General features: G+C 50.6%; 1 protein-coding gene across 1 annotated transcript; it reads right to left on the bottom strand.

Annotated features, from left to right (window-relative positions):
• Nucleotides 1-10,979: 10,979 nt before the first annotated feature.
• On the bottom strand, nucleotides 10,980-23,455 carry ANHX (anomalous homeobox). Its single transcript, XM_045845908.1, has 9 exons — nucleotides 23,207-23,455; nucleotides 20,956-21,083; nucleotides 18,892-19,015; nucleotides 17,610-17,832; nucleotides 17,091-17,205; nucleotides 15,903-16,195; nucleotides 12,468-12,615; nucleotides 11,272-11,356; nucleotides 10,980-11,066 (listed from the first exon to the last, which is right to left on the bottom strand). Exons 1-9 carry the CDS (start codon nucleotides 23,453-23,455, stop codon nucleotides 10,980-10,982), a joined length of 1,452 nt encoding a protein of 483 aa, XP_045701864.1.
• Between the last annotated feature and the right edge of the window lie 1,750 nt (nucleotides 23,456-25,205).

Here is a 25,205-nt window from a genome sequence, read left to right as displayed (position 1 = left end):
ATTATTAGTGAACTTATAACTAACACATTTTAACTATTCATGTCTTCAGTTTTTATTCCAAGCTTTAACTCTTTTTTCATGTTTTATACACCTAACATAATTTTTTATTGCATGATAACTCATTTACCTTGACAACTCATGAATATCAACTTAAAGTTATTATACATAATACAACTTAGTAAACTTTGTGGTAAATAACATGCAGAAATAAATATCTTTTATATACACAAAGAATAATTTAAAGTCATAACCAAAGAAAAGAACCAATGGTGCACCCCCAAATCTGGTGTCTGGTCTAGATGATATGCTAATAAAAAGTGGTCCCACGGAGCTGGTCACTTACATTGGGACTGAGACTTGTACCTGGAAACAGCCTTAAAAAAAAATCAACGTCACTGATATTCCACTATAATAACCACTTTTCCTGCTGACCTGCCCTAACATGTTATTCCCCAAAACTCCCACGAGATGGCAGCAGAGATGCACACTTAGGACATGCTATTAGTGGCTTGGCCAGTTTGACTTTTACATATAAAGTGATAGCAGTTTTATTTTTTTTAACCTCTTGGGTTAAAATTTATTTTAAATAGATTTTACTTTCTACATTGTTTAAGGAAGCCACAACAAACAAAGCAAATGACAAATGAGTTTCAAGCACACTTGGAACTTCTAAAAACCTGATTCTATTACACTATAAAGCAAGTTCCAACAAATGGCACATAAAACACGTTTATTTCTCCCTTTGCCCTAATCTGGAAGCCAGGCACAAGGTAACCGGGCAGTCCTTACATTTAGACATTTTGAAATACACTTCTAAATACCATTGCCATCAACGGTCATTGATGTTCCACTAGAACCAACCACTTTTCTTGACAGGCACTAAGGTGTTATTACCAAAATGAACAGGAGATGGCAGCAGAGAAGCACACTTGGAACTTTCTTTTTCTTTTTTTTCTCTCTCTTTTTTTTACATTGACCATACCATACTATGGAGCAAGTTTCAAAAAACAGTATCAGATTCTTTGAGGTTCCAGCCAAGATGGAGGCATAGGTAGAAACCCTTTGCTTCCTGGAACAACCAAAAGGAGGATAAAAGCCAATCTAAAATCAATAAACAACCAGAAGTGCCAGAAAATCAAACTGCATGGAACTCTGACAACCACAGAATTAAAGAAACAGTCAACCAGACCAACCAGACTGGTGAACCAAGATGAAGAACTATGGCCCACATGAGAGAACAGAGCAAAACTCCAGAAAGAGAGCTAAGTGATAAGAAGATAGCCAACTTATCTGATGGAGAGTTCAAAGCCCTGGTAATCAAAATGCTCACAGAACTGATTGAGCTTGATCACAAAATTGAAAGAAAAAATAAAGACTACCCAAAGTGAAATAAAGCAAAATGTTCAGGGCACCAACAGTGATGGGAACAAAAGCAGGACTCAAATCAGCGATTTGGAACAAAAGGAAAAAATAAACATCTAACCAGCATAGAATGAAGCAACAAAAAAATGAAGAGAAGCTTAGGAACTTCTGGGACAACTTTAAACATTCCAATATCCAAATTATAGGGTTGCCAGAAGGAGAAGAACAAGAGCAAAAAGTGGAACTTATTTCAACAAATAATGAAGGAAAACTTCCCCAGTCTGGCAAAGGAAATAGACTTCCAGGAAGTCCAGGAAGCCTAGAGAGTCCCGATGAAGTTCAATTCAAAGAGAAACACACCAAAGCACATCATCATTAAGTTACTCAACATTAAAGACAAAGAGAGAATCTTAAAGCAGCAAGAGGAAAGGAGACAGTTACCTACAAAGCAATTCTCATAAGACTTTCAGCTGATTTCTCAAAATAAGCCATGCAAACAAGAAGGGGCTAGAAATAAGTATTTGAAGTCATGAAATGCAAGGACCTATATCCAAGATTACTCTATCTAGCAAAACTAACATTTAGAATGGGAGGGCAGATACAGTGCATCCCAGATAAGGTCAAAGGAATTCATCATCACCAAGCCCTTATTATATGAAATGTTAAAGGGACTTATCTAAGAAATTGAAGAAGATCAAAAACTATGAACAGTAAAATGACAACAAACTCACAACTATCAACAAATGAAACTAAAAAAAAGAAAAAAACAACGAAAACAAAAACTAAGCAAACAACTAGAGCAGGAACAGAATCAGAGAAATGGACATCACATGGAAGAATTTCACTGGGGAAGTAGGAGGGAAGAATAGGGGGGAAGGTACTGGGAAGAAGGAGCATAATTAGTAGGCATAAAATAGATGGAGAGAGGTAAAATGGTATAGGAAACAGAACTCAAGAACATATATGTACAACCCATGGACATGGACTAGGGGGGATACTGGAGAGTTGGGGTGCAGGGTGTAGGGGGATAAGGGGGGAAAATTAGGAAAACTGTAAGAGCATAACTAATTTAAAAACTTAATAAATAAATAAAAGTAAATTAAACTAAATAAATAAAAACAAAATAACTGGACATGACTGATGATAAAGACTCTTCATACCAAAGCTTGAGAAAGAAACTTCATGCTTCAATGTACAGGTTAGAAACAGAAGCTGGAAATGCACAAGTTTGGCACCGGTACCAAGAACCTAAAATAGTAAACGAAGTCCAGGCAAAGGGGAGGAAACGAGACTGTAGACATGTCCTCCAGGGCACGGACATGAAATGAGAGCACTTGTATTTTACTTTACCTTTTTTTATCTCTTGGTGGAGAATTTCAAATACGTTTGACCTCCGCGTTATTTAAGGAAGCTGCAATGGAAAAAGCTAATCACAGATGATTTTCAAGCACACTCGGCACTTGTAAAAACCTGCCCCTATCAGCTACAAAGCCAGTTCCAAAAAACATCACATAAAACATGCTTATTCCTCCCTAGGCTGATATCTGGAGACCAGACATGAAGTAACTGCACAGTCCTGACATTTGGACATCTCCAACTGCGCTTCTCGATTACATTACTGTGAAAAGTCAATGATATTCCCCTTGCAATCAACCACTTTTCCTGCTGACCTGCACTAAGGCGTCTTTCCCAAAATGGCAGAAGAGGGCAATATATGCAATGCATATCCCACTAATGGCCTGGCTGAAAGGTTTCTTCACTTTTTAGTGTAAGATGCAATAATGGGCACACTTTTCATCTTCCCCCCAAAATGTGACTGCACAATGTCATCGCCAATCAGTTCCACTGCCCTCTGCCATCTCTCAGGCAACTTCCCATTCCATCATCCAACAGCCCTGTTACCTTTAGGAACAGAGAGCTCTTCCAGGTGTCTTCTGCCGCCTTCCAGGGAACAGAAATTTCTCTCCACTAGGAGAAATTCGGAACACTGAACTAAATGGCCTCGCGAAGGTGCAAGGTCTGGTAAGTACTGCAGAGGAATCACGACTGTGCAGCCAGGCTGCAACCAGTTTTCCCTGGTCACCAAAGAGAAACGTGAGCTCCCACCTCATCCTGAAGCTTTCGCAACTTCTGCTTGGACTGATTCTTTCCCTCAGACGGTACTTGTAGTTGGTCTGATGGGGCAGCATGTGTTGTGAATTTCCCCAAGGAGCTCATCCTACAGGACTCACTCTGGTATCACCACACAGGCAACATCACCTCCTTTGGATGAAGACCGCCCTGTGGAGGGGCTGCTGGTGGTGGTTCCTTCTTTTGCCCACCATCTCTCCCATTCCACATTATTCTCAAAATTCAACAGTTCATACCCCTCTCACGATTTGTTTGCAAGCAGAACAGGTTCCTTACGTTTCTATAGAGAACTGCATGTGGAAACAAGGTCAAGAAAGTTCCGCCCCCCACCCAGCTTAACTTCTGTGGAGACCAAACATCAAGGCAATTGACATAATTGTGTAGGTGCAAATGATTTTTGAAGCCTGATTAGGATACTTTGAGTATGTCACCTGTCTCCCACATGGTATAACATGGTCTGTCCTCAGTGAACATCTGGACTTGATGGCTCTCAACTGTACATGGTCTGCCAGACCCGTGGGGCACCTTTGTGCAAGACATCTTGGGCATGAAACTTCACAAACCACTTCTGACGCATTTCATCACCTACAGTGCCTTCTCCATACACACTACCAATCTTTATTTTGGCATTCCAGTTGTGTTTTCACCTTTCTTGAAATGACGAAGCCTAATGTGCCAAAAGTGTTCCTTACGTTCATCTATCTTCAGCATGGAAATGGCCACAAAATGCAATAGTTTTGATGAGTTTTTTTTTCTTTAAATGCACATTGCTATGATATCTGTCACCATACAGTCTAACCTTACGCTTTCAAACGAGGTTAGACAAGTTTCAGAACCAGACTCACAGGATGGGGTGGGGCAGTGGGTGAGGGGGGTGAACTGACTTTTGGGCCAACCCGGTATAAACAAAGCTTTAACCAGAACTGCACCATTGAAATAATTTATAGTATGTTTTTTGCTCATGCAGCAGTTCACTGAAAAGGGGTGACTGAAAAGTTCTCCTGCTTGGTACTTCTGAAATAAACTCCTACAGACCTTCCAAAATGAACCACCATGTGAGTTACAAAATAATTTGAACTGAATGATGCTAAAGATACTACATACTGAAACTTGAGAACCAAATCTGCACCTTTAAACACCCAGGTTACGCACAGAACCTCAAATTCTACAAGAGTTGCGCCCATTTTAGAAACTGAAAAGAGTAAATGAAGCCAAGACACACTAGAGGGAACATGCCTCTAGTACATGAAATGATACTGATGTTATTTTACTTTTTATTTTATTTTATTTCAGGATAAAGAATTTTGTATTAATTTTATTTTCCCCTTATTTAAGGAAGCTGCAACAGACAAAGCAAATTACAAACAATTTTCAAACACACTTTGAACTTGTGAAAACCTGACTCTATTACTCTACAAAACCAGTTCCAACAAATGTCCCATAACACACGTTCATCGCTCCCTTTGCCCTTAACCTGCACATCAGTCACAAGGTAACCAAACGGTGCTGACATTTAAACGTTTTGAAATGTACTTGTAAATACCATTGCCGTAAAAACCATTGATATTCCTTTAGAATCAACTACTTTTCCTGCTGACCTGCACTACAGTGTCATTCCCAATAATGGCCACAAGATGGCAGAAGAGACCAACATGTAGAACGCATATCCCACTAGTGGCTTGGCTGAAAGGTTCCTTTGCTTTTTACTATGAGACGCAACAATAGGCACACTTTTCATTTTCCCTCAAACACGGTGACTAAACAAGGTCATCACAGTTTTGTTCCACTGCCCTCTGCCACAAAAAGGTTTCAAATTACATTAAAGGCAAGTATGCAAGCCCAGCACCAGTTGACATGGTGGCTACCAGGCAGCGGCATGGTTGTGGGGGACCAAACTGACATTTTGGCCAACCCGATTCAAAGCAAGTTTTGACAACCATCGCAGCCTTGAAATCCTATATACTATGTTTTCTGCTCTCATAGCACTTAAGCTACCATTCACAGTGCATGGATGAGGAGAAAGTTCCGTTGTACAGAACTTCTAAAATAGACTGCTACAGGACCTCCAAAATGAACCACTATTTGAATTACAAAGTAACTTGACATGAATGATGCTAAAGATGCTCCATACCAAAACCTGAGAAAGAAATCTTCACCCTTGAAGGCACACATTATAAACAAAACCAGGAAAGGCACAACTTTTGTACCCATACAGGGAACCTAAAATGGTAAACAAAGTCCAGGCAAAATGGAGGAAATGAGCACTTAGACATGTCCAGATGAACACATACATACAATGACAGCACTTATATTTTACTTTTTTTACCTCTTAGTGCAAAATTATGACTAAACTTTACCTCCATGTTGTTTAAGGAAGCTACAACAGACAAAGCTAATGACAAACGATTTTGAAACACACCTGCAACTTTTAACAACCTGATTATATTACACTATAAAGCCAGTTCCAATAAATGTCACATAAACCACGTTTATTGTTCCCTTGCCCATTAATCTGGAAACCAGTCTCGAGGTAACAAGACAGTCCTTACACTTATACGTTTTGAAATACACTTCTTTATTTTATTTTATTTTAATCATTGTTCAAATACAGTTTTCTCCAAAATACACTTCTAAATACCACTCATCAACAATCATTGACATTCCACTAGAGTCAACCACTTTTCCAAAGGCCTGCACTAAGGTGTCATTCCCCAGAATACCCACGAGATGGCAGCAGTACATACACTTCGAACATTTTGGAAATGACCATGTGTACCAACCATCAGTTTTCAACAAATGACTGAAATTATAAAAAATATATGTCTAGCCCTAAAGGATGCTAATTTAGAAGTCAGAAACAGACGGTAACTAGAAAGTCCTGTCATTTAAATATAGTGAAAGTCACTTCTCAAATAACGTTCCATGAGCCCTTGGGAGATAATTCCCTATAGCCAATGACTTTTCCTGCTGGCCTGCAAGCAGCTGTGATTCCCAAGTGACACGTGAGATGGCAGCAGAGAGCCACACTTGGGACATTTTTCAAAGGGACCGTCCTGTGCTAAGGCAAGTTTTAACGAATTTCAGAGTACTGAAATTATATGCAGTATGTCTCTTACTGTCATTGCTGTTAATATAGAAATCATGAACAAAATGTAACTAGTAAGTCCTGATGTTTAAAAGTTACTAAACACATCTAAATAACATTGCAATCAATGTTCACTGATATTCTCCTACAGTCAACCACTTTTCCCGCTGACCTGCCACTAACATGTTATTCCCAAAATTCCCACGAGATGGCAGCAGAGATGCACACTATTTGCTTGGCCAAAAGGTTCATTCGTTTTTTTTTGGTCAAGACAAACTAAAAGACATGTTTTCAACAATAATTTTATTGAACAACATATTCACCATTTTGTTCCACAGCTTTCTACCACCTTGCAGGCATCTTCATAATTCCATCTTCTCCAAAGTTTTCATCTTTGCAGCATTGAAATCTCGTACTGTTTCCTAAATGCTCTCCTTGCACTTAAGCTAGAATTCACTAAAAATGGGTAACTGTAAAGTCCTTATATTTAGTAGTTATGTAATACACTCTTAAACAATCTCAAAAATAAAACAACTTGAATTGCAAAATAATTTACATTGAATGGTGTTAAAGATACTACATACCAAAACTTATGAAAAACATCTTCACCCTTAAATGCATATTATCTGAAATAAAAGCTAAAAATGTACAAGTTTTGTATCCATATTAGGAACCTAAAATAGTACACTAGATCCAAAGGAAGTACATAGAAGCATGCATGTAGACATATCTACAAGTGTATTTACATAAAATGATAGCAGATTTTTTAACTCTTGGGGTAGAATTTGGAATAAATTTTTTTCTCATTGCTTAAGTAAGCAGCAACCAAGAAAATTACAAATACTTTTCAAGCACACTTGGAACGTTTTGAAAAACAACTATATTTAGCTATAAAGCAAGTTTCAACAAATGTCTCACAAACTTTTTTTATTGCTCTCTTTGCTATCCTTGTATGTAAAAGTCATGAAATACACTTCTAAATAATCCCCAAAGTAAATCACAATTGGAGTTAGAAAATCATTCAAACTGAATAATAAAAATACGACATACCTCAACTGACAGCAAATTGTACAGTCTTAAGTTGTGCATATTTAGGAAAAGAGAAAAGCTGAAAATGCACAAGTTTTGTAACCATCTGAAGAACCTAAAATCCAGAGCAAATACAATAGAATAAAGGAAATGTCCACTTACCGATGTCTGAGGGGGCAGATATTTATAACTAAAACAGTTTTTACTTCTTGGGTAGGATTCTAAATTAACTTTATTTTTCTCCATTGTTTATGTAAACTGTAGCAAACAAAGCCATTTTTATTTTAGAGAAAAGTAATAGAAGAACACATGGAACAGTTAAAATTGTAATAATGGATATTGTTCTGACAGCAACACAAGCCTTTTCTTTTCATTGAATGTATTGGGGAGACACTGGTTAATAAATTTATCCAGGTTTCGGGTGCATGATTCCACAGCACATCCTCTGTACACTGTGCTGTGTGCTTGCCACCTCGAGTCTGGTCTCTGCCCATCACTGGTCACCCCCCACACCCTCCTCCCCCTCCCCCTCACCCACCCCCTTTCCTTTGCTCACCTGGCCTGGCCTCTCATCAGTCAGAAAGAAAGTATTCTTTGTCATCGCTTCGCCCAAAGTGCCTCCTATTATAGTTTGCACTCTTTTGTGTGCGATTGCAGCAGTTCTGACAGGGAGGACTCCTAATTTTTTGTCTCTAAAAGCAATATGAGCCTGGATCTGGCACTTACTAACTATGTTCTTTTGGACACAGAACAAACCAATCAGAGTCTTTGTTTTGTCGCTTGGGAAATGTCTCAGTTTTATACCTTAGAACGTTCATTGCTCTACGATCTCGGCTTAGGACTCAGCTCTCCCTCTTGAGAGCCTGTGAGGCTGGACCTCGCAGCGCCAAGCTCCCCGTGGGCACTCACTCCCGCACCGGTCTGGCTTCCTCCTCAGGGCAGCACTGACCCCAGCCTCTCCTCGTCCTCACACCCCTGCTCCTCCGCAAACTCGGGGTCCTGCCTCAGCTCAGGCCAGCCCCACCTCACGTGTTTTCTCACAGCTCCCTCTGCTTACTATCCTCCTCTCGTCCAATCCAAACCCCGCACTGTGACCTGCTGACCTTCCAGGAGTGGGGATCTAATCCTGTCCCTTCCCATGCATGAGAACTACCGACAGCTTCCCCCACCCCCGCCATGAGAATCAAGTTTCCCTCATCGGCACAGTGTTGAGACTCTTTATTGGGTCCCCCTTTCTTCTCCTAGATTTGAGGCCGCAACACCCCATTTGGTCACCAAGATACCCGGAGGTCGACGTCAGCCTCTGTGGTTGGAGATCGGTGAGGGCTTTACCAGACACACACCAGCACTGGGGCTGAGCCTCAAATGTTTTGAGTCACACCATCGACACTGGGGATCACAATTGCGTGCCACAGTAAGATGCCATAAGGACCCAGTGTTACTTCTGGGACATTCCTCCCAAAAATGGGTACCCTGAATTACAAGGGGACACCAGAGATAGCCACTTTGGAAGACATTCTGCAGAATAACTGGCTTGTAATTTTCAAGTGGTAAGGCCATGAAAGTCCAAGAAAAACTGGGACTGTTCCAGGCTCGAGGGCATTGTGAGTGTCTCGCCACATCAGTGCAGCGTATGAGACAGGGTGGGACTTGTTCACAATTTAGGGCATGAATGAAAGAATTCATTAAACTTTAATAGGGTGTGGCAATTAGAAGGCAGTCAAGTATCAGTGCTGATCTGATTGTGACCATGGGAGAATTCTGTATCTGATACACAAAGGGTTAGAGAGATGATGGGGGTGGGATTTACTTTCAAATGGTTCAAACAAAAAAGGTCTTCATATCTATGTATTTCAGCTTTTTTCTAATTTTACTATTTGGGCTGCAGGCCAGGTCCCCAGTAGGGGGTTGCAGAAGTCAACCACACATTGATGTTTCCCTCTCTCCCTCCCTTCCCTTTGTTCTAAGTAAAATAAAATCTTTTTTAAACTTGGTTCGCAGGCCTGTGCTCAACCATTGAGCCACGCCAGCCAGGGTGAATTTTGTTAAATTTTTAAGTAAATATTTTTTAGTCAATTTACTTATTCATTTTTAGAGAGTGAAAGGAGAAAAGTGAAGAAATATCAAAGAGTTCTCTCTCAGCCAGCAACCCAGGCCTGTGCCCCAACTGGGCACTGAACCTATGACTCCCTGGCTCACAGGCTGGAAGCCCACCCACCGAGCCACACCAGCCAGTGCTGAGCACTGTGATGCGGAGAGATGGGCGGTGAGAGGACACAGTGCACGTGGGAGACCGTCTCTGCCGGAAGCACCTATTATCGAGCGTTCAGACGTGTGGTTTGCCAACGAGGGAGGGATGGGATGGTCTGCAGGTCTTCAGGGTGCAGTAAGGGTGGAGGATGCAGCCGAGGGTCCTGCAGCTGTGGTGGCCGAGCTCGGCAGGTCGCTGTGGAGAGGCCTCCACTGCAGGAGCCCCCAGGGTCTCGTCACGCAAGCACCGGCTCCCACACATGCCGGGTCTTCACCCACTCCTCGTTCACGACCTCCTGTGGGTGACTGCCCACACGCCTGCTATTTCTGTCTCCCCCACTACCCTGTGAACAGAGGGCATGGATGTGGCTTTGTCCCCTCGGTATCACACAAGCTACATGGAAGTGACAGCCCTGAGTGTCAAAGCCACCTCCGCAAAAGGGGCTGACGTGCGCTCAGCCCTCGGTGCCCTGTGTGCCTTTGTACGGCCACTTCCACTGCTGCTTATGGGACGGGGACACCAGGGGCAGCGGGCTGTGACATGGGGGTAATGCACTCCTGTTGTGAAATGCTGGCCAGGGACTGACAGCCAGAGTGACAAGACAGTGTGCAGAATGCAGGTAGGTGAATAAAAACGAGGCATTCAGAACATTAAACTTTAATTTAATTGAATAGAACATCTGTCTTGCAAACATAAATGAATTACAACCTGAGGGTGAGATGCACCCACCCGACCTTGCTGGACCACACACAGCCCGCAGACCCGGAAGCGTCGGGATGCTGCCCGGGCCTCACTCGCCCAGCGAACTGGGCGGCGTCCGGCCTGTCACAACCTGCTCAGGAGCCGGAGCCTACGACGTAGTGCTGCCTGAGCGAACCGCACACACCTTCGACTTCTGATGTCGTGAACATGTCTCAAGTGCTTCCTCCAACACCGGAAACTGCCAACCAAACTATCCAAACAAGGCATGCGCCAAGGACTTGACAATGCTTCTCAGCAGAGCCTCCCCACCCCAGAAACTTGAGGAACCTCCTCTTTCCATCAGGACAAAGTTCTGTAACTTGTGTTGAAAGGCTGCGTGTCCACACCTGCTGCCCTGGGGCGCTGGCTCTGGAGGGCAGCTCAGCCCAGGCTGCCTCCCGACAGCTCAAGGAGCATCCTGGCCCCCCAGAAGGCATCGCTGGAGGCCTGGCTGTCAGCCCACTGCACCTGGAAAGCCGATATAGCATTAACCACTCAGAGGCCTCTGCCTGGCTCCCCCACAGCCTGGCCCCGGACACCCCTGCCCCACGGCGTCCGCCTCCAGGTCTCCTTCCACAGCCATCTGGCCTCGAGGCCTCACGCCAGTGTCCATCGTTGGCCGCCTGATTCAGGAGATAGGAAGAGGCCTGGGTCACCTCCCGGAAAGCCTCACCTGGCTGGGTGGCGGGGGCTCACTCAGCTCCACAGCAGGCACAGGGCCAGGGAAGGCAGGTGAGGCGGGTGTCAGCTCCTGGAGGCTGGAAAAGGGGCATGTCAGAGCAGGCCTTGTCTCAAGGGGCACCACACCCGACCCTCCACCCCAGGAGGAAGGAAGAGCCCTTCCAAGTGCCTGATGCTCAGAAACAGTCTCCTCCCCTGGGGCCCTCAGGTGTGCAGGGTGCTGGAGGGGCCTGTGTGACACCGGAGCACAGGGCCTGGGTGGGTCAGAGTGCATCAGAGCAGGCTCACAGAGAAGAGACGTGAGGGAAGAGGAGGTCACATGGAAGGGACAGGACTGTGGTGTGACGGAGACAAGAGGACCTTGGGACCAAAACAGAGGGAGCAGCAGGGACAGCAGGGAAGGTGCCAAGTGCAGCTCCCAGGGACAGCTGTCCCGCAGTTCCTCACTCAGGCGATCGCACACGCACCCTGTGAGCCCGGCACTCCACTCCTAGGTGTGTGCTGACAGCAGACACGAAACAGGCAGGCATGCATAGGACACGTGTCCAGGAACGGTCACTGCTGCCCCAAACCTGAGGCTCCCGAATGCCCTCCAGGTGATGGGGCAACAAACCCCGACCCCCCCGCACCTAGGAGGGCTGCTGCTTCGTAAGGACCAGAGCCTAGGACTTGGGGAACGGCCCCCTCTCCGGTTCCCCTGTAATTCTGCCGTCACCGAGCATCTGGCCCACTGCTGCCAGATGAGGGAGACCCAGCCCCCGAGGACCTGGCCCTGGGGTCACTCCCAGGCCCCCCCCACAGCAGAGGCCCCGTCACACTCCTCGTCGCTCCCATCTGCAGCCGCCCGCACTGCTGCCCATGGTCCTCCCAAGCCGCTGGAAAACTACAACCTGATTATAAATGCAGAATCTTTATCCTGCTCAGAAACTCTGACAGCCTGTATTTGGGACAAAGAAGATGCCAGAAAGAGGGTTCTGGGGCCCGGGGCCACCTCAGGGCACGGGCCCGAGCACCGTCCCCAGGACAGACGCCCACATCTACCCTCGGGTCTCCAGGGGTCCTTGTGCCTGAGGTAACACTGCCCTCTTCTTCCTGGGAGGAGCGGGCTGGGTGGGGGTCTGCTGCAGTTCCCAGAAACCTGCAAACGACGGGTGTCACTGGCACCATCTCAGGGGTCTGCAGACTCACCTCTGCGGAAGGACGAATTCCGGAGCCTGCAGGGGCTGCCGCGTCACCAGGAAGCTGCCCGCCTGTCCGTCTGCTGGGCCAGTGCTGGTGCCCGGACCTTCCTCCAGGTACGTGCTCTGGGGGTCTCTGCTGGGTGTGTCGGCGAAGCCTGCACAGGAGCACAGTCCACAGCCCGATGGGGCGGGGGCCCGCTCCCGTGCAGCACAGCCAGGATCCACAGGACAGGAGCGCCCAGCCCGGCTGGCCCCAGGCCGTAGCCTCCCTCCCAGAACGGGGACTGGACACCCCTGTGCCCCTCAGCGGCCCCTCCAGGCTTCTAGAGAACAAAACAAAGGCAAATCCTGCTTGGTCATTCCAGACCTCTTGCTGTCCCCACCCACAAGGCTCAGCATCCGAATCTGCCACAGTCCCCACGGCCACACGAGGACCGGACACAGGCCTACCCTTCTGGGTCGACTTCGCCTGGTACCTGAGGGTTCATCAGGACTTCACAGAGGTGCAGGGTGCCACGACCTCCCAGTGCCGCTTTCTCTACCGAAACTGTACCACAGAGGGTCTCAATCTCTCTTGGTCTTGAAGACAAGGCCCCTGTGGATCAGCTCAGACTCTACAGACACTTGGGAGTGAAAGTGAGCTGAGAAGGAAGGCCCTTTCCTGCCCTGAGTCGGCCGGGGGTGAGATCAGACCCAGTGGCCCTTACGTCAGCTCACAACAGGCGAGCGGCCCCAGCTCACGCGGCCCAGACCTTCTGTGACCAGAGGAAGCTCCCTGACCATCTGCTCTTTACTGTTTCCTGCAGAACTTTCAGAGGCTTTGAGGTACAGGGCATAGAGTTAAGTGCAAATTTGAACATTTTGGGTTCAAACATAATAGATCAGTGGGATGTATCTTCTTCCTCCGAGAGAAGTACAAAAGCCACAATCTCTGAACAAATGGAGGGTCGTGGAGGGGCCACGGCAGGTGGTGGCGTCCAGTTCTCCACACGGCACCTCATCTGGGAGGAACCTGGAGCACAGGTCAGGGAGGGAGGGGCCCAGGGGGAGAGTGCAGTGATGTCCTGGGGTTCAGGGGCCCACAGGGAATTTCTTGAGTTCCCAGCCAACACTGTCCATTACAGATGCTGGACGCAGACTCGAGACCAGCTGCCCCAGCCCTGCGGGAGGCAGACCAGCAACTGTCCCCGCTCCGCCACTAACCAGGCACACGTGAGTCTCCGGTGGCAGAAACAAACGGAGAGCAAGGAATGAAAGGCCCGTCGGACCAAACTGAAAAGCTGCTTCCAGAAGAACAGGCCCCAGGCCGCTCCTCTCTCTGCTCCTCAGCCCCCTCTGTTCAGAAGAGCCAGGTGCACAGGCCCAACGTTCTGCCTTCAGACCACAAAGCACAGTTTCTGACACTTCCAGTGAGACCCTCAGAGAAATACAAGATATTGCATCTACAAAAAGCATCATGGCTTATGAAGAAAGGAAAATTCAGAGATAAGGAAAGAGAATTTGGAATTCTCTGGAAATATCTATCAAAATAAAATATTGGAAGAGAGAGTTTAAGAAACACCCTCAAAAGCATATGCAGTAACAAAGAAGATACAAGAAACAAGGTAAGCATTTTAAGACTGGTCCAGGATTCCAACATCCAAATAACATTTGTGCTCAAAACAGAGAACTGAGACCACGGAGGAAAAAAATTATTGAAGAAACTACCAAATAAAAGAAAGAAAGAAAGAAAGAAACTATTGAATAATATTACTAAAAAATGCCCAAGCTTAAAGGAGATCTTGTTTTAAATGCAAACACTTAACAGCAAAGTGAATTCAAAGACCCTGGACCATCATTGTGAAATTTCAGAACACTAAGTCACTAAAAAAAACCAAAACAAAATCCCCTCCTTTTTCAGTTTTATCCATTCACGGTGGATGGAATAAACAAAAAGTAACAAGTGAACTAAGAAAACCCCCCAAACTCATGGACGCGGACCACAGAATGGTGTCACCAGGGGCACTGGGCGGGGTGGGGAAACCGGGGGAATGGATCCCAGTGTTTGGTCACAGAAGGCTGAGCACACAGATGAGTATACGGGTATCAAATTACCATGAAAGCACCTGCAAATTATATAGTACTGACAGTATTACCTCGATACATTTAACCTTTAAAAAAAACTCCAATACAGGAATCTCGGGCGATCTGCAAAGAAGTGACCATCAGAGTGACACGTGACTGGACGCTGCGGCAACACGATGCTTGACGCCTTCGGGTTTCTAGCAGAAAAGGCACTTTAAACTCAGAATTCTTTCCCTGCCAAACTGTGCGTCAAACGTGAGAGGAGATGAAAGACAACTTGAGAACACTGATGGGAAAGCTTATCTTGCGTGCACCTCGCTGCACGGTTCACTGAAGACACGCTCGAACACAACAGAGGTGTCAGGAAAGAGAGAGCGAGGCCTGTGACTTGGACACGCTGGGGCCAACCCAGGGAAGCAATTCGAGGGGCTCTCGGCATGGTGGCCGCACCCCGGGCCCCGGGAGAAGACGCCACTGGAGGGGCCCAGGGAGCAGGCGGCTCCCAGCAGCCAGGCCTCAGACGGGACACGTGAAGCCTGGGAGACGGAACGTGTGGGGAAAGCAGGCGGTGTAAGGGGAACAGAGAGGCGACTGAAAACCCCGGAACACCATGTATATAAGCACAGAAGGCTCAGAAATGCGGGTGGCGGGCTGAATTTAGTGCCAGTACCTTCCTTACAAGGAAGGATGTCACCAGATGCTACTGTCCTGATGGGCAAAATGCATATGCACATCCAAATACATGTTCTGAAGGTACTTACAGCTACAACGATAATCAGGGAGAAACTAAGATGACAATATTTCCATCGTGGGGTGAGAGTGGGGAGATGTAGGGTTGGAGAAGCTCCGCCCCCCGTCTAGCAGAAGCTGACAGGCATTCAGGTGCGTTTGAGTAGGGTGCCCAGGGTGGCAGCCACCTCATTTTATTTTTGCTCTTCCCTCGCTGTCTTGTTTTGTTTCATGTGCATATGTTTTAAAGATTTCATTGATTTATTTTTAGAGAGCAGGAAAGACAGGGAGGGAGAGAGAAAAACAGCAAAGTGTGCTTGCCTCTCACATGCCCCCTACTGGCAACTCAGGCATGTGTCCTGACTGGGAATCGAACCAGCAACCCATTGGTTTGCAGACGGGCACTCAGTCCACGGAGCCACACCAGCCATGGCTCATGTGCATATTGTACTCTGACTATTAACTAAATGAGAAACATTACCTGGAATGTTGTGGGAAGGCCTGTTTCAGGTACACTGGTTGTGGGTCTAATTAAACAAAGGACTCGAGCAGGAAGTCCTGGCCTTTCTCACCCTCGCTACCCTCCGAAAGGCCCCAGCCGTTGCAGTCTCCGGCGCAGACACTCACGGTCTGCCTGGAGCAGACTCACCTGTGGAACTGGGCCCCGAGAGCATGGCGACGGACATAGCCACGGGGGCGTCTGTGGGGGGCATCGCGAAATCCAGTCTGGGACTGTAGACCAGCTGCCCAGTCTGAAAGGGAACGTCCCTGGAGGACGCCAGCGCGAGGGACATCAGCCAGGACCTGGGGGCAGCTGAAGAGGGGTCCAGCGCGTCACTGCAGGTGGCCAGTGCGCCGAGGCCAGGGTCAGGGCAGGCGGGGGGCAGAGCGGCGGGATCGTGGCCAGGCCCCTCCTGGTACATCTCAGCACCCTGCAGAGACCTGGGAAACACCGCCGACACCGTTCCTGGGTGGACAGGCCTCGCTCAGGCCGGGGCTGTCGCTGATGGCACGGGGCCCACCGCCCCTCCATCCCGCCACCTGCCCTGTCCTCCCTGGGGCTGCAAATGTTCTAGAGATGCTCAAAAAATACGACTGCTGGACACTCAGGACACACTAGCAGTTCATTCACAAGGACCTTCCCTGAAGCGTTCTTCCACAACACTGAAAGCTGGACGCAATCAGCAGGAGCCCACTAGCTGGCTGCATACGTGATGGCTGATGTTAAGGGAACAACACTGGGCAGCCGCCGATACGGCCCAAAGAATCCGTGTCCCACAGACACTCGCAGTGTCTCAGGTGGTACTCTCGGCCGTTTGTCCACAGCCCCAGCCCAGGCATCTCTGGGACAGCCCACCTGGCAGGTCCTACAGCTCCCCCTTCACAGGTGAGGAGAGCGGGGCCGGGAGGTCACAGCAACCTCGCTGAACAGTGCTGTGGGTCTGCACACCGGGCATCAGGCCCAGTTACTGTCACTGGTGCACAGTAGGACCTCAAGCAGTGTTGGCTGTTACCAACTTAACGAAACACAAGCCACACGAAATACCAGAAATAAGCAACCCGCGACTGCGGGGTCTGCCTATTTCCCTTCCTACGCCCGTTTTCCCCGTTCCCCACAATCCGCGTGACGTCAGGCCGTGACGCAGGCCCCTGTAAGGAAGTGCAGGGCCCTGACCTGGGTTCCCGCCAGGGGTTCCCCGACCCCTGGGGCCACAGTGTCACTGACCTGGTCCCAGGGTTGACCCCGCATTCCCACGCCCACTGCAGGCCTGGTTTCCTGCTGAGGACAGGGGAGCGGAACAGGGCGATGGTCCCCAGCCTGCGGGGACGACAGTACCTGGGAATCAGTGGTTTTGGCATTGCCGCGTCTCCAGAAAAGTCGGAGGCCAGGGCCAGAGGCTCCCACTGACTGTGGGTGGTGGCCAAGGACCAAGCACGCCCGCTTTCCTCGCCTGTCAAAAGCCGATCGGACGGGAGGGGAGGTTGGATGGAGTTCAGGTTCCATCCTCCTTCCCAGCAGGTTACCAGCAGCCCCGATGGCTGCAAAGGGCATAACCTCTGAGTCATCCCGATACTCTCTGTCCCCTAATTCATCTGTGGTCCTAATGACAGTCCGTGACTGAGACGCCCTACAGCCTGGCGCGTGGCTCACTCCCCAAACGGACTTGACCTCTGGCCCTGGCCACACAGGCCTCTAAACACACATCGGCGGCAGCCCCACCTGACCCTCAGCCTCGAGCTCTCGCTCCTTAAGGGTGAAGTCTCCACCGTGCCGATCGGGGAAGGGTCCCCGACACCACAGCGACCCTAGCCCTAGCCCTAGCCCTAGCCCTGCCAGAAGCTGCAGTGACCTGACGTCCGCCCCAACCACCGGGGCCCTGGGGCCACTCACCTGACCATCGAGGCCGGTGCACACACCCGAAGCAGGGGCGGCGGTGGCGTGAGGGCTGCAGGGGGTCCTCGGCCGTGTCCCCCGCGGGCTCAGGGCGCTGCAGGCCGGCTCTCTGGCGCCGCCGGTAGTTGGCGAACCAGTTGTAGACCTGCTCCGCCGTCAGGCTGGTCTCCGCGGCCAGGCCCTCCTGCCGGAAACGAGCCTCAAGCGCTGCACCACCCGCGCTGCGGTGTCCACAGGGGCGACCTCGCTGTCACCGTGGGCGGGCGGGGGCGGGGAGGGCGGGGGAGACCCGCGGCCAGGCCTCCTACGGGGCAGCCCCGACGGCCCCCGAGAGCCAGGAAGACCGGGAACGGCCTGCAGACCCGCGGCCCCCGCGGCCCCCTGGAAACCACGACGACCGCTGACCCGCGCCCTTCGCTCCCTCAGGGGCGGGCACGACACTCGGCAGTCACAACGGGCGGGCGGCCACCGGGGAGCCCTTCCACTGGACGGCAGGCGGGGAAGGCGCGCAGAGCCCGGCCGCCGGGACGCCGACAAGCGGAAGGCGCGACCCCCGGGGGAGCCCCGACTGCTGAGGGGGGGGGAGACGGGGGGGGGCGCGCAGCTCGAGCCCAGCCATTGGACGGGAAGCAGGGTGGGCGGGGCAGCAGCCGGAGCGCCCTCTTGATTGGGTGAGACCCAGAGGTGGGCAGAGCGGCCGCTGGGGAGACGTTTGTGATTTAATGCGGGAATTAGACCGACACGGCAGAGCTTGGCCGATCCGACGAAGCAGCGAAGCGGCGGAGGGCGCAGGATCCCGTTTCTGAGCAGCGGGAAACTCCCTCCCGCCCCGTCGCGCCGTTTCCCCGCGAGCTCCCCGCCTCCTGGCTCCAGCCTCAGCGAGCACCGGGCTCCACCGGCATCGGCCCCGCCAACGCTGGAAGCTCCGTGAAGGCAGAGACTCAACACCCTCACCCAGTACCTCGTGTCTGGCCACCGCGGGTGCTCAGGAAGCATCTGGTTGAGCCACAGGCGACCTCACGTGAGAAAACTAAACCCTCCACGTGTGCAGGCTGGGCTTTCAGGGGCTGCCAGACAATGAGCTATGGTCCCCAGGCCAGTTCAAGGAGAACCGGAGACCACCAGGGCTCTGGCAAGACGGGCCACTGGGGAGGCCTGGGGGTGAGTCACCTAAGGACCGGGTGTCACCTAACGGTGGAGATTGGCCAAGGGGAGGGTTGCCTGAGCTGTCATTGGCTCTTACCCGCTCAGCCTTGCTGGGGTTGCTGCTCACTCCGGAGGCAAAGTCCTGCAACTTCTGGCGAACCTCTCTAGGGAAGTTCCTGCTCTTCAAGCCCTCAGGGCAGAGGGCGGGGGGCGGTGGGTTCCTGGGTGGGGACAGTGAGGAGGTGGTGACAGACATCCCTTAACCTGGCTACACCTCAAGTGCTGCAGAGCACCGGGCACCCCTGCACCTCCTCTCAGCTCACCGGCCACTCCTTGCCCCTTGCTGCTGCCACGTCCCAGGGGCCCACCCCGAGGGAGGAAGGGGCTGCCCTGGCCGGCACTCTGCTCCGCACAGTCACAGAGGTCGCACCACTCCATGAGAGGCCAATTGCTGATAAATGCCAATGAACTGTGGAAGATGGGTGATGAGGATATTGAAGTTGGTTATGCTTCACTGTGGTGTCCATTTGAATTGTTGCAAAGGAAAACAACGACGTAGAAACAACTAGTACCTGTCTATACGAGACTTGATATACAAACACCACCTGAACAAATCCCCACGGCATCAGAAGAGACATCCTTCCCATTAATCCCGGAGCTTCACAGGAGCTGGGCCCGCAGCCCCCCAGACCTTCCCCAGCCCCATCCTGTGCATCTCGGTGAGAAACCACCCTATTCCAGCCACTCAAGCCAAGAGCATTGTAGTCTGGCTTTATTCCTCCTTTTCCTCCTCCAGTACAGCCAAGCCATCGCAAACCCTCCAAAATCTACCTTCACACAACGCTTTCCTCAGCCACTCCCAGAAAGTCCAAGAACCTCCTGCCTCTGCTCCTGCATTGACCATCTGCTGGAACTCTGACGTCACCCCCTCCTTCCGACCCTAAGATCCACTTGCTCAGATCCGCCCTCCAAGGACTGGACCGGCCCGCACTGCAGCCCTCCCCACAGCGAAGAATACCGTGTCACTGTCCTCGTCTGAAGGCCTTCTGTCTAGCATTCCTCCCTCCGAGTTGTGGGGTGTACCTGGTTTCCTTGTTCTGTCCACCGTCCACACCCAAGGTCAGCTCCGGGAAAGCAAAGCCCAGTCTCTATCCTCAGCACCTCCAATAACTCCCAGCAATTAGGGGCCCCTCACAAACACCCTCTGCTGGTCCCACATCATTTACGCTGCTGAACCGCACTCAGGCAGACCATCAGCATCAATATGCAGGGACGCGGCTACACCCCGCAGCCTCCAAGACTCACATCTCACTCTGTTTGGTGGGAAGCATGAAAAAAATCCTCTCTGGTACAAAACGAATCCATCTCTTCTGGTGACCAGGCCCCATGGCTCAGGAGTCCGGGCACTTGGGCTGTCAGGAGCACAGTGGCCCTGCAGACCAGCAGGGAACAACCAAGGTCACGATCAAAGGCTCCATGGTCTCAATGTCTGGGCTGGAATCCTGGCTTTGCCTCTGTCTACTTTGTAACCTAGGCAAGTCACTAACTTTTCTGTGCCTTGGTTTCCTCATCCATGAATGGTGACAACAGTAGCAATAACTAACAGTTGTAATGTTTCCTTAGTGCTGACAAAGGTTATGGTGGTGATTCTTATATACTACCTCTCCTTAACATCTACTGTGCCAGGCAACCTTCTGAGTACTACCCACAGCACTCTCCTCTTTAACTCTCTTTAAAGGTCCTGCAGCTCTGAGGGCCACTGCTGAGACCAAACCACCTGCAGAGCCTTACCTGAGGCACGAGGGCTGGGCCACTCCCACAAGACAGAGCGTAGTGAGGCCTCACTCCCAGCCTGCGGGCCCTCACTGGGGGCAGTGGCTCTCGCCGCAGCTGGAACTCTCCGCCTGGGTCCTGGGAACCACTCCCACTCCCCCACTGGCAAAGGTGGGAATGCACGCCCATGGCCACCAGAGCAGACAGAGGGTGGGGCTGTGTCACACACATGGGTCGATAATGAGTCTATTACCTTTGCACCAGATGCTTCGTCTGACTTCTCCTGCACTTACCATCCTGCCTGCTTCACCTAAGTCCTCCTGTGGTTTGGATGGCACATCGCTCAGGAGCCCCAAGGAATAAGCACAAGCAAGGCCCACTGGCGTACCTCTTCCTGCAGCGGAACTTTTGCACTGGGGTCAGTGTGGCCACGCCCAGCCTCTTCATGACCAGATGGTAGTGAATGTCGTTCCAAAGCTGCACCAGCTCCTGGCTGCCTCCTGGCACGCGGCACCCCTGCCGAGAAGAACCTGCTGAGACCTGGCCACCCTCACCTACCGGGAGCCCTGCCATCCGACCTGCCCTGACCCCTGGGAAGAGCTGCTCACTGATGGGCCAAGTAGCAAGGGCGTGACCAGATGGCCAGTGCTCTGAGTGCCACCAGGTGCAGTGCCGTGTGCTTGGTGGCCCAGCTGGCCACCCATTCACATTAGCACCTCAACCCTCCCGAAGCACTAAGGTGAGCACAGCTCCCAGTCACCCCTCACAGGTGAGGAGCATGAGGCAAGGGGCAGGCAGATGACTGGCTGACGGCCACGCGAGCGGCAGAGCTGTGCGAGCACCACACTGTGAGAGCTGAGATTCTGAAGCCTGACGCACATCTTATTTTTTTTCAAATGTCCTTTTCTTTTCTAAGATTTTATTTATTTATTTATTTTTAGAAAGTGGGGAAAGGAAAGAGAAAGACAGAAACATCAATGTGTGGTTGCCTCTCCCATGCCCGCTACTGGGGACCTGGCCCATAACCCAGACATGGGCCCTGACTGGGAATTGAACTGGCGACCCTTTGGTTCGCAGGCCCGCACTCAATTCACTGAACCACACCAGCCAGGGTTTGACCCACATCTTATGTGAAAGACTTTTTCTCCCTCCAGCAGGCTGGCCCCTGGGTCCTCAGAGAGTGCGTTCTGAGCGGGGTGGGAGGAAGGAGTCCTGGCCTGTTCACATAACCAGACTCTGACAAAGCACTCGGCCAAAGGTGGCCAAGGACGTCTGGCACTGGCCTCCCCAGACATCTCAGTCAGGGTGCCTTGCGCCTTTAACCCCAGTGTTCTCAGGACCACCGTGGTGAGGGAGGTGCTAAGAACGAGAAACTGAGCCCCTCCTATGTCCCAGATGTTATGCTGGGTGTCATCAACGCTGTGACTCGTGGGCCCACAGCACAGCGAGGGGAGGCAGAGGGAGCACGGATCGACAAAGAGTTCCGACACGACCTGAGGAGGGCCCCAGCGGGTGGAATGTGGGGCTGCACTGGGGGATAAAGCGGGTGTTACCTAGACAGGGTGACATTCATGTTTCTTCTTATAGTTTCTGCCATTGCTTTTAGAGAGGAAGGGAGAGAAATATCGATTGGAGAGAGAAGCATTGGTCAGTTACCTCCCGTACACACGCTGATGGGGGATCGTACCCACCTGGGCCAGGTACCAAACCCACACCCTAGGTATGTGCCCTGACTGGGAATCAAACCCACAACCTTTCTGTTAGGGGATGACACTCCAACCAACTCAGCCACACCAGCCAGGGCTAGATGGGGTGACATTTAAAGCAGAAACCAGAAAGGTGGGAAGGCACCAGCCTCTGGCAAACGGTATGGCATGTGCATAGGTCCTGGGACAAAGAAATATCTTGGGAATTCTAGGGATAGCGAGGAGGCCGGCATGGCCACTGTGGAGGACACCGGGACAGAGTGCGGAGGCTCACGCAGAGAGCAGGCAGGCTCAGATCCCAGGCCCTGGGCCACTGCCCTGGCGCACACAAGGGCCCACCTGCAGTTTTACACGTCTTCCCGCTGCTGCATGAAGGCAGTTTGAGGGACCAGAGGACACCACTTGGCTGGGAGGGAGTGGAAATACAAAGAACTAGGAAAAATGGAGTATCTTCAAAGTAAACTCGGCATGAACTATGCATGGACTGTAATATGGGGTGAACCAGGGAAAGACAGGCCCTCAGGTCCCTTACTGAAGCCCTCTGAGCTGTTTGTGCTTTGGAATTCAGAACTGCTCAGATTCTGGAAAGTAACACAGGCATATACTATATAATGTCCACCCGTAAAGTCTGGGGCAGGCCACATCCTGCAATCAAACACGTCAGTGTTTAGACAGCAAAATGCACCTCTGTCCTATTAAATGGATAAATGAAAACCACAGCCCCAACTGGTATAGCTCAGTGGGCTGGCCATTGTTCTGCAAAGCAACAAGTCGACAGTTCCATTTCCATTCAGGGCACACGCCCAGATTGTGGGTTGGGTCCCTGGTCGGCAGCTGCATGTGAGAGGCAACCAGTCAATATTTCCCTCTCTTTCTCCCTCCCTTCCCCTCTCTCTATATGTAAATAAATAAAATCCCTCAGACCAGTCCTACCTCCAACAGCCGGCAGGCAGCCTGGTACTGCCCCTGCTGGACCAGCACTCGGGTGCACACTAGGGCCACATCCTCGTTGTCAAGGAGGTACAGGCGGAGCTGGCTGTCCAACACAGCTGTGACCAAGGGCTGCACCTGGGCAAGGTCGTCTTGAAGGTCCCGGCACAACCTGCCAGCGAGGGTTACCACCTCCTCCAGGGGTGGGCTGGTGCCCCCACTCCCCCTCAGCATCTTCAAGAAACTCTGCATCCTGTGTTGGGTTGCGCCCCTCTATAAACAAGGTGACAGTCATGACAATGGCCAGCGCTGACGACAGGTTGATTGTACGTCAACCCTCGACCCTCTGAGGGGCCCCTCCTGCCACAGACCCTCGCAAGGTGCCGCTAATGAGAGCCTGCCTGAGAAAAGGCCGGAGGGAGCAGATGCCCGTGGCATCTCCTCCCAGCCCCCCGGTCGTGCACCCCTCCCGAGCAAGGTGCTGTCACTCATTCCTCTGGACCCTCCCTCTGTCCCCTGGGTGGCCCGCACGCAGGCCCCACCCGGGTCCTCTGACCATCCTGTTTCCACCTGTCCTTATGCACACAGTGATGACGTTTTGTTTCACTCCCCCTCTGGACTCAGTGGGGCAGGGACCGTGGCGGGGTGGGGGAGGTGTCCGATTTCCTCAGCATCTGCCAGACGAATGCCAAGGCCTCTACCAGCCTGTAGCAGTGCCCTGGGCCAGGCGCTGGGCAGAGGCCTCTCACATTCCTGCAAAGAGGAGCCATGGGGCCTGCAGGAGCAGGACAAGACCATCTGGTTTTAACTGTTCTGAGTGTTAAAAAAGCTGAAACTTACTATTTGAAAAGCACAAAGAGTTAAAGGTTGCCCTAACCACACACATTAAAAAAGAAAAAAACACCCTACACAATGGAATACACCCTTGCGGGGCCGCCCTGCACCCATAGCCCTGGGCCTCTGGCTCCCTCCCCTCACAGCTTCACGCAGTGCTGGCACTCAGTGAGCACACCAGCAGGGGCCTGACATCGCCTGAGCCCAGAAGGCTGGCTGCAGGGCCCAAGCAAAGAGAACCGATGCATTATCCCACAAAGCCCGTGCTGCCCCCTAACACATGAAAGCTATAGCAAGTGGACTTAAAAGTTTTGAGTTTCTTTTTTATACAAATCTATGTATACATACACCTATTTTTAAAAAATATTTTATTTATTATTCTGCCCTGGCTGGTGTGGCTAAGTCGATTGAGCACTGACTGGGAACCAAAGGGTCACTGGTTCGATTCCCAGTCAGGGCACATACCTGGGTTGCAGTCCAGTGCCCCAGTAGGGGGCGCATGAGAGGCAACCACACATTGATGTTTCCCTCTCTCCCTCCTTTTCTCTCTCTAAAAATAAATAAATATTTTTTAAAATATAAAAATTTATTTATATTTATACAGAGAGGGGAAGACAGGGAGGAAGGGAGAGAAGCAATCATTGATTGCCCTTCATATCACCTGGCCCTTAACGTAGGCACGTGCCCTGACCGGGAATCAAACCTACCACCTTTTGGTTCGTAGGGCCGCACCCAATCCACTGAGCCACACCAACCAGGGCCATACACCAATTTTTTAAAAATTATTTTATTTTTGTTCAATTATAGTTGTCTGCATTTTCTCCCCCCGCCCCATACACTTATTTTTAACAGCACAGAGGGACGGCTGATCCAGCTAGTACCAAGGACATTTGCCGGCGCATATGCATGGTCCTGCAAAGTGTCCCATGAAAGGAGAGGCTGTATGTGTTCAAACACCTTGCAGCCGTGAACGTTTCCAAGGATAAGGCCTTATTTCTATGGACCATATTCCTGGGGGCCAAGTTAACAGGCGGTGCTACGGGAAATCTAAGTTTTTAGCAGATTCTGCTGAACTTTCCACTAAGGTTGTGAAAAATCTGCGCGCGCAGCCGCGCAGCGCTCGCTTCAGGCTATGCGCCCCACCCCCCCACCTTCCTCCCGGCTCCAC

Source organism: Phyllostomus hastatus, unplaced genomic scaffold, assembly GCF_019186645.2.
Source record: "Phyllostomus hastatus isolate PE091 unplaced genomic scaffold, TTU_PhHast_1.1 phas_contig_1162, whole genome shotgun sequence".
Lineage (NCBI taxonomy): Eukaryota > Metazoa > Chordata > Mammalia > Chiroptera > Phyllostomidae > Phyllostomus > Phyllostomus hastatus.
This window is presented reverse-complemented; position numbering and strand designations above follow the sequence as displayed.

What these genes read in the sequence shown, in the direction of transcription:
- ANHX (XM_045845908.1), bottom strand. Translation starts at nt 23,455, where the DNA reads ATGCAGAGTTTCTTGAAGATGCTGAGGGGGAGTGGGGGCACCAGCCCA. An exon ending in CTGCCTGCCGGCTGTTGGAG is followed by an intron (nt 21,084 to 23,206) that starts GTAGGACTGGTC and finishes TCTTCTCGGCAG; the next exon opens with GGGTGCCGCGTGCCAGGAGG. An exon ending in CCAAAACCACTGATTCCCAG is followed by an intron (nt 16,196 to 17,090) that starts GTACTGTCGTCC and finishes GGTGTTTCCCAG; the next exon opens with GTCTCTGCAGGGTGCTGAGA.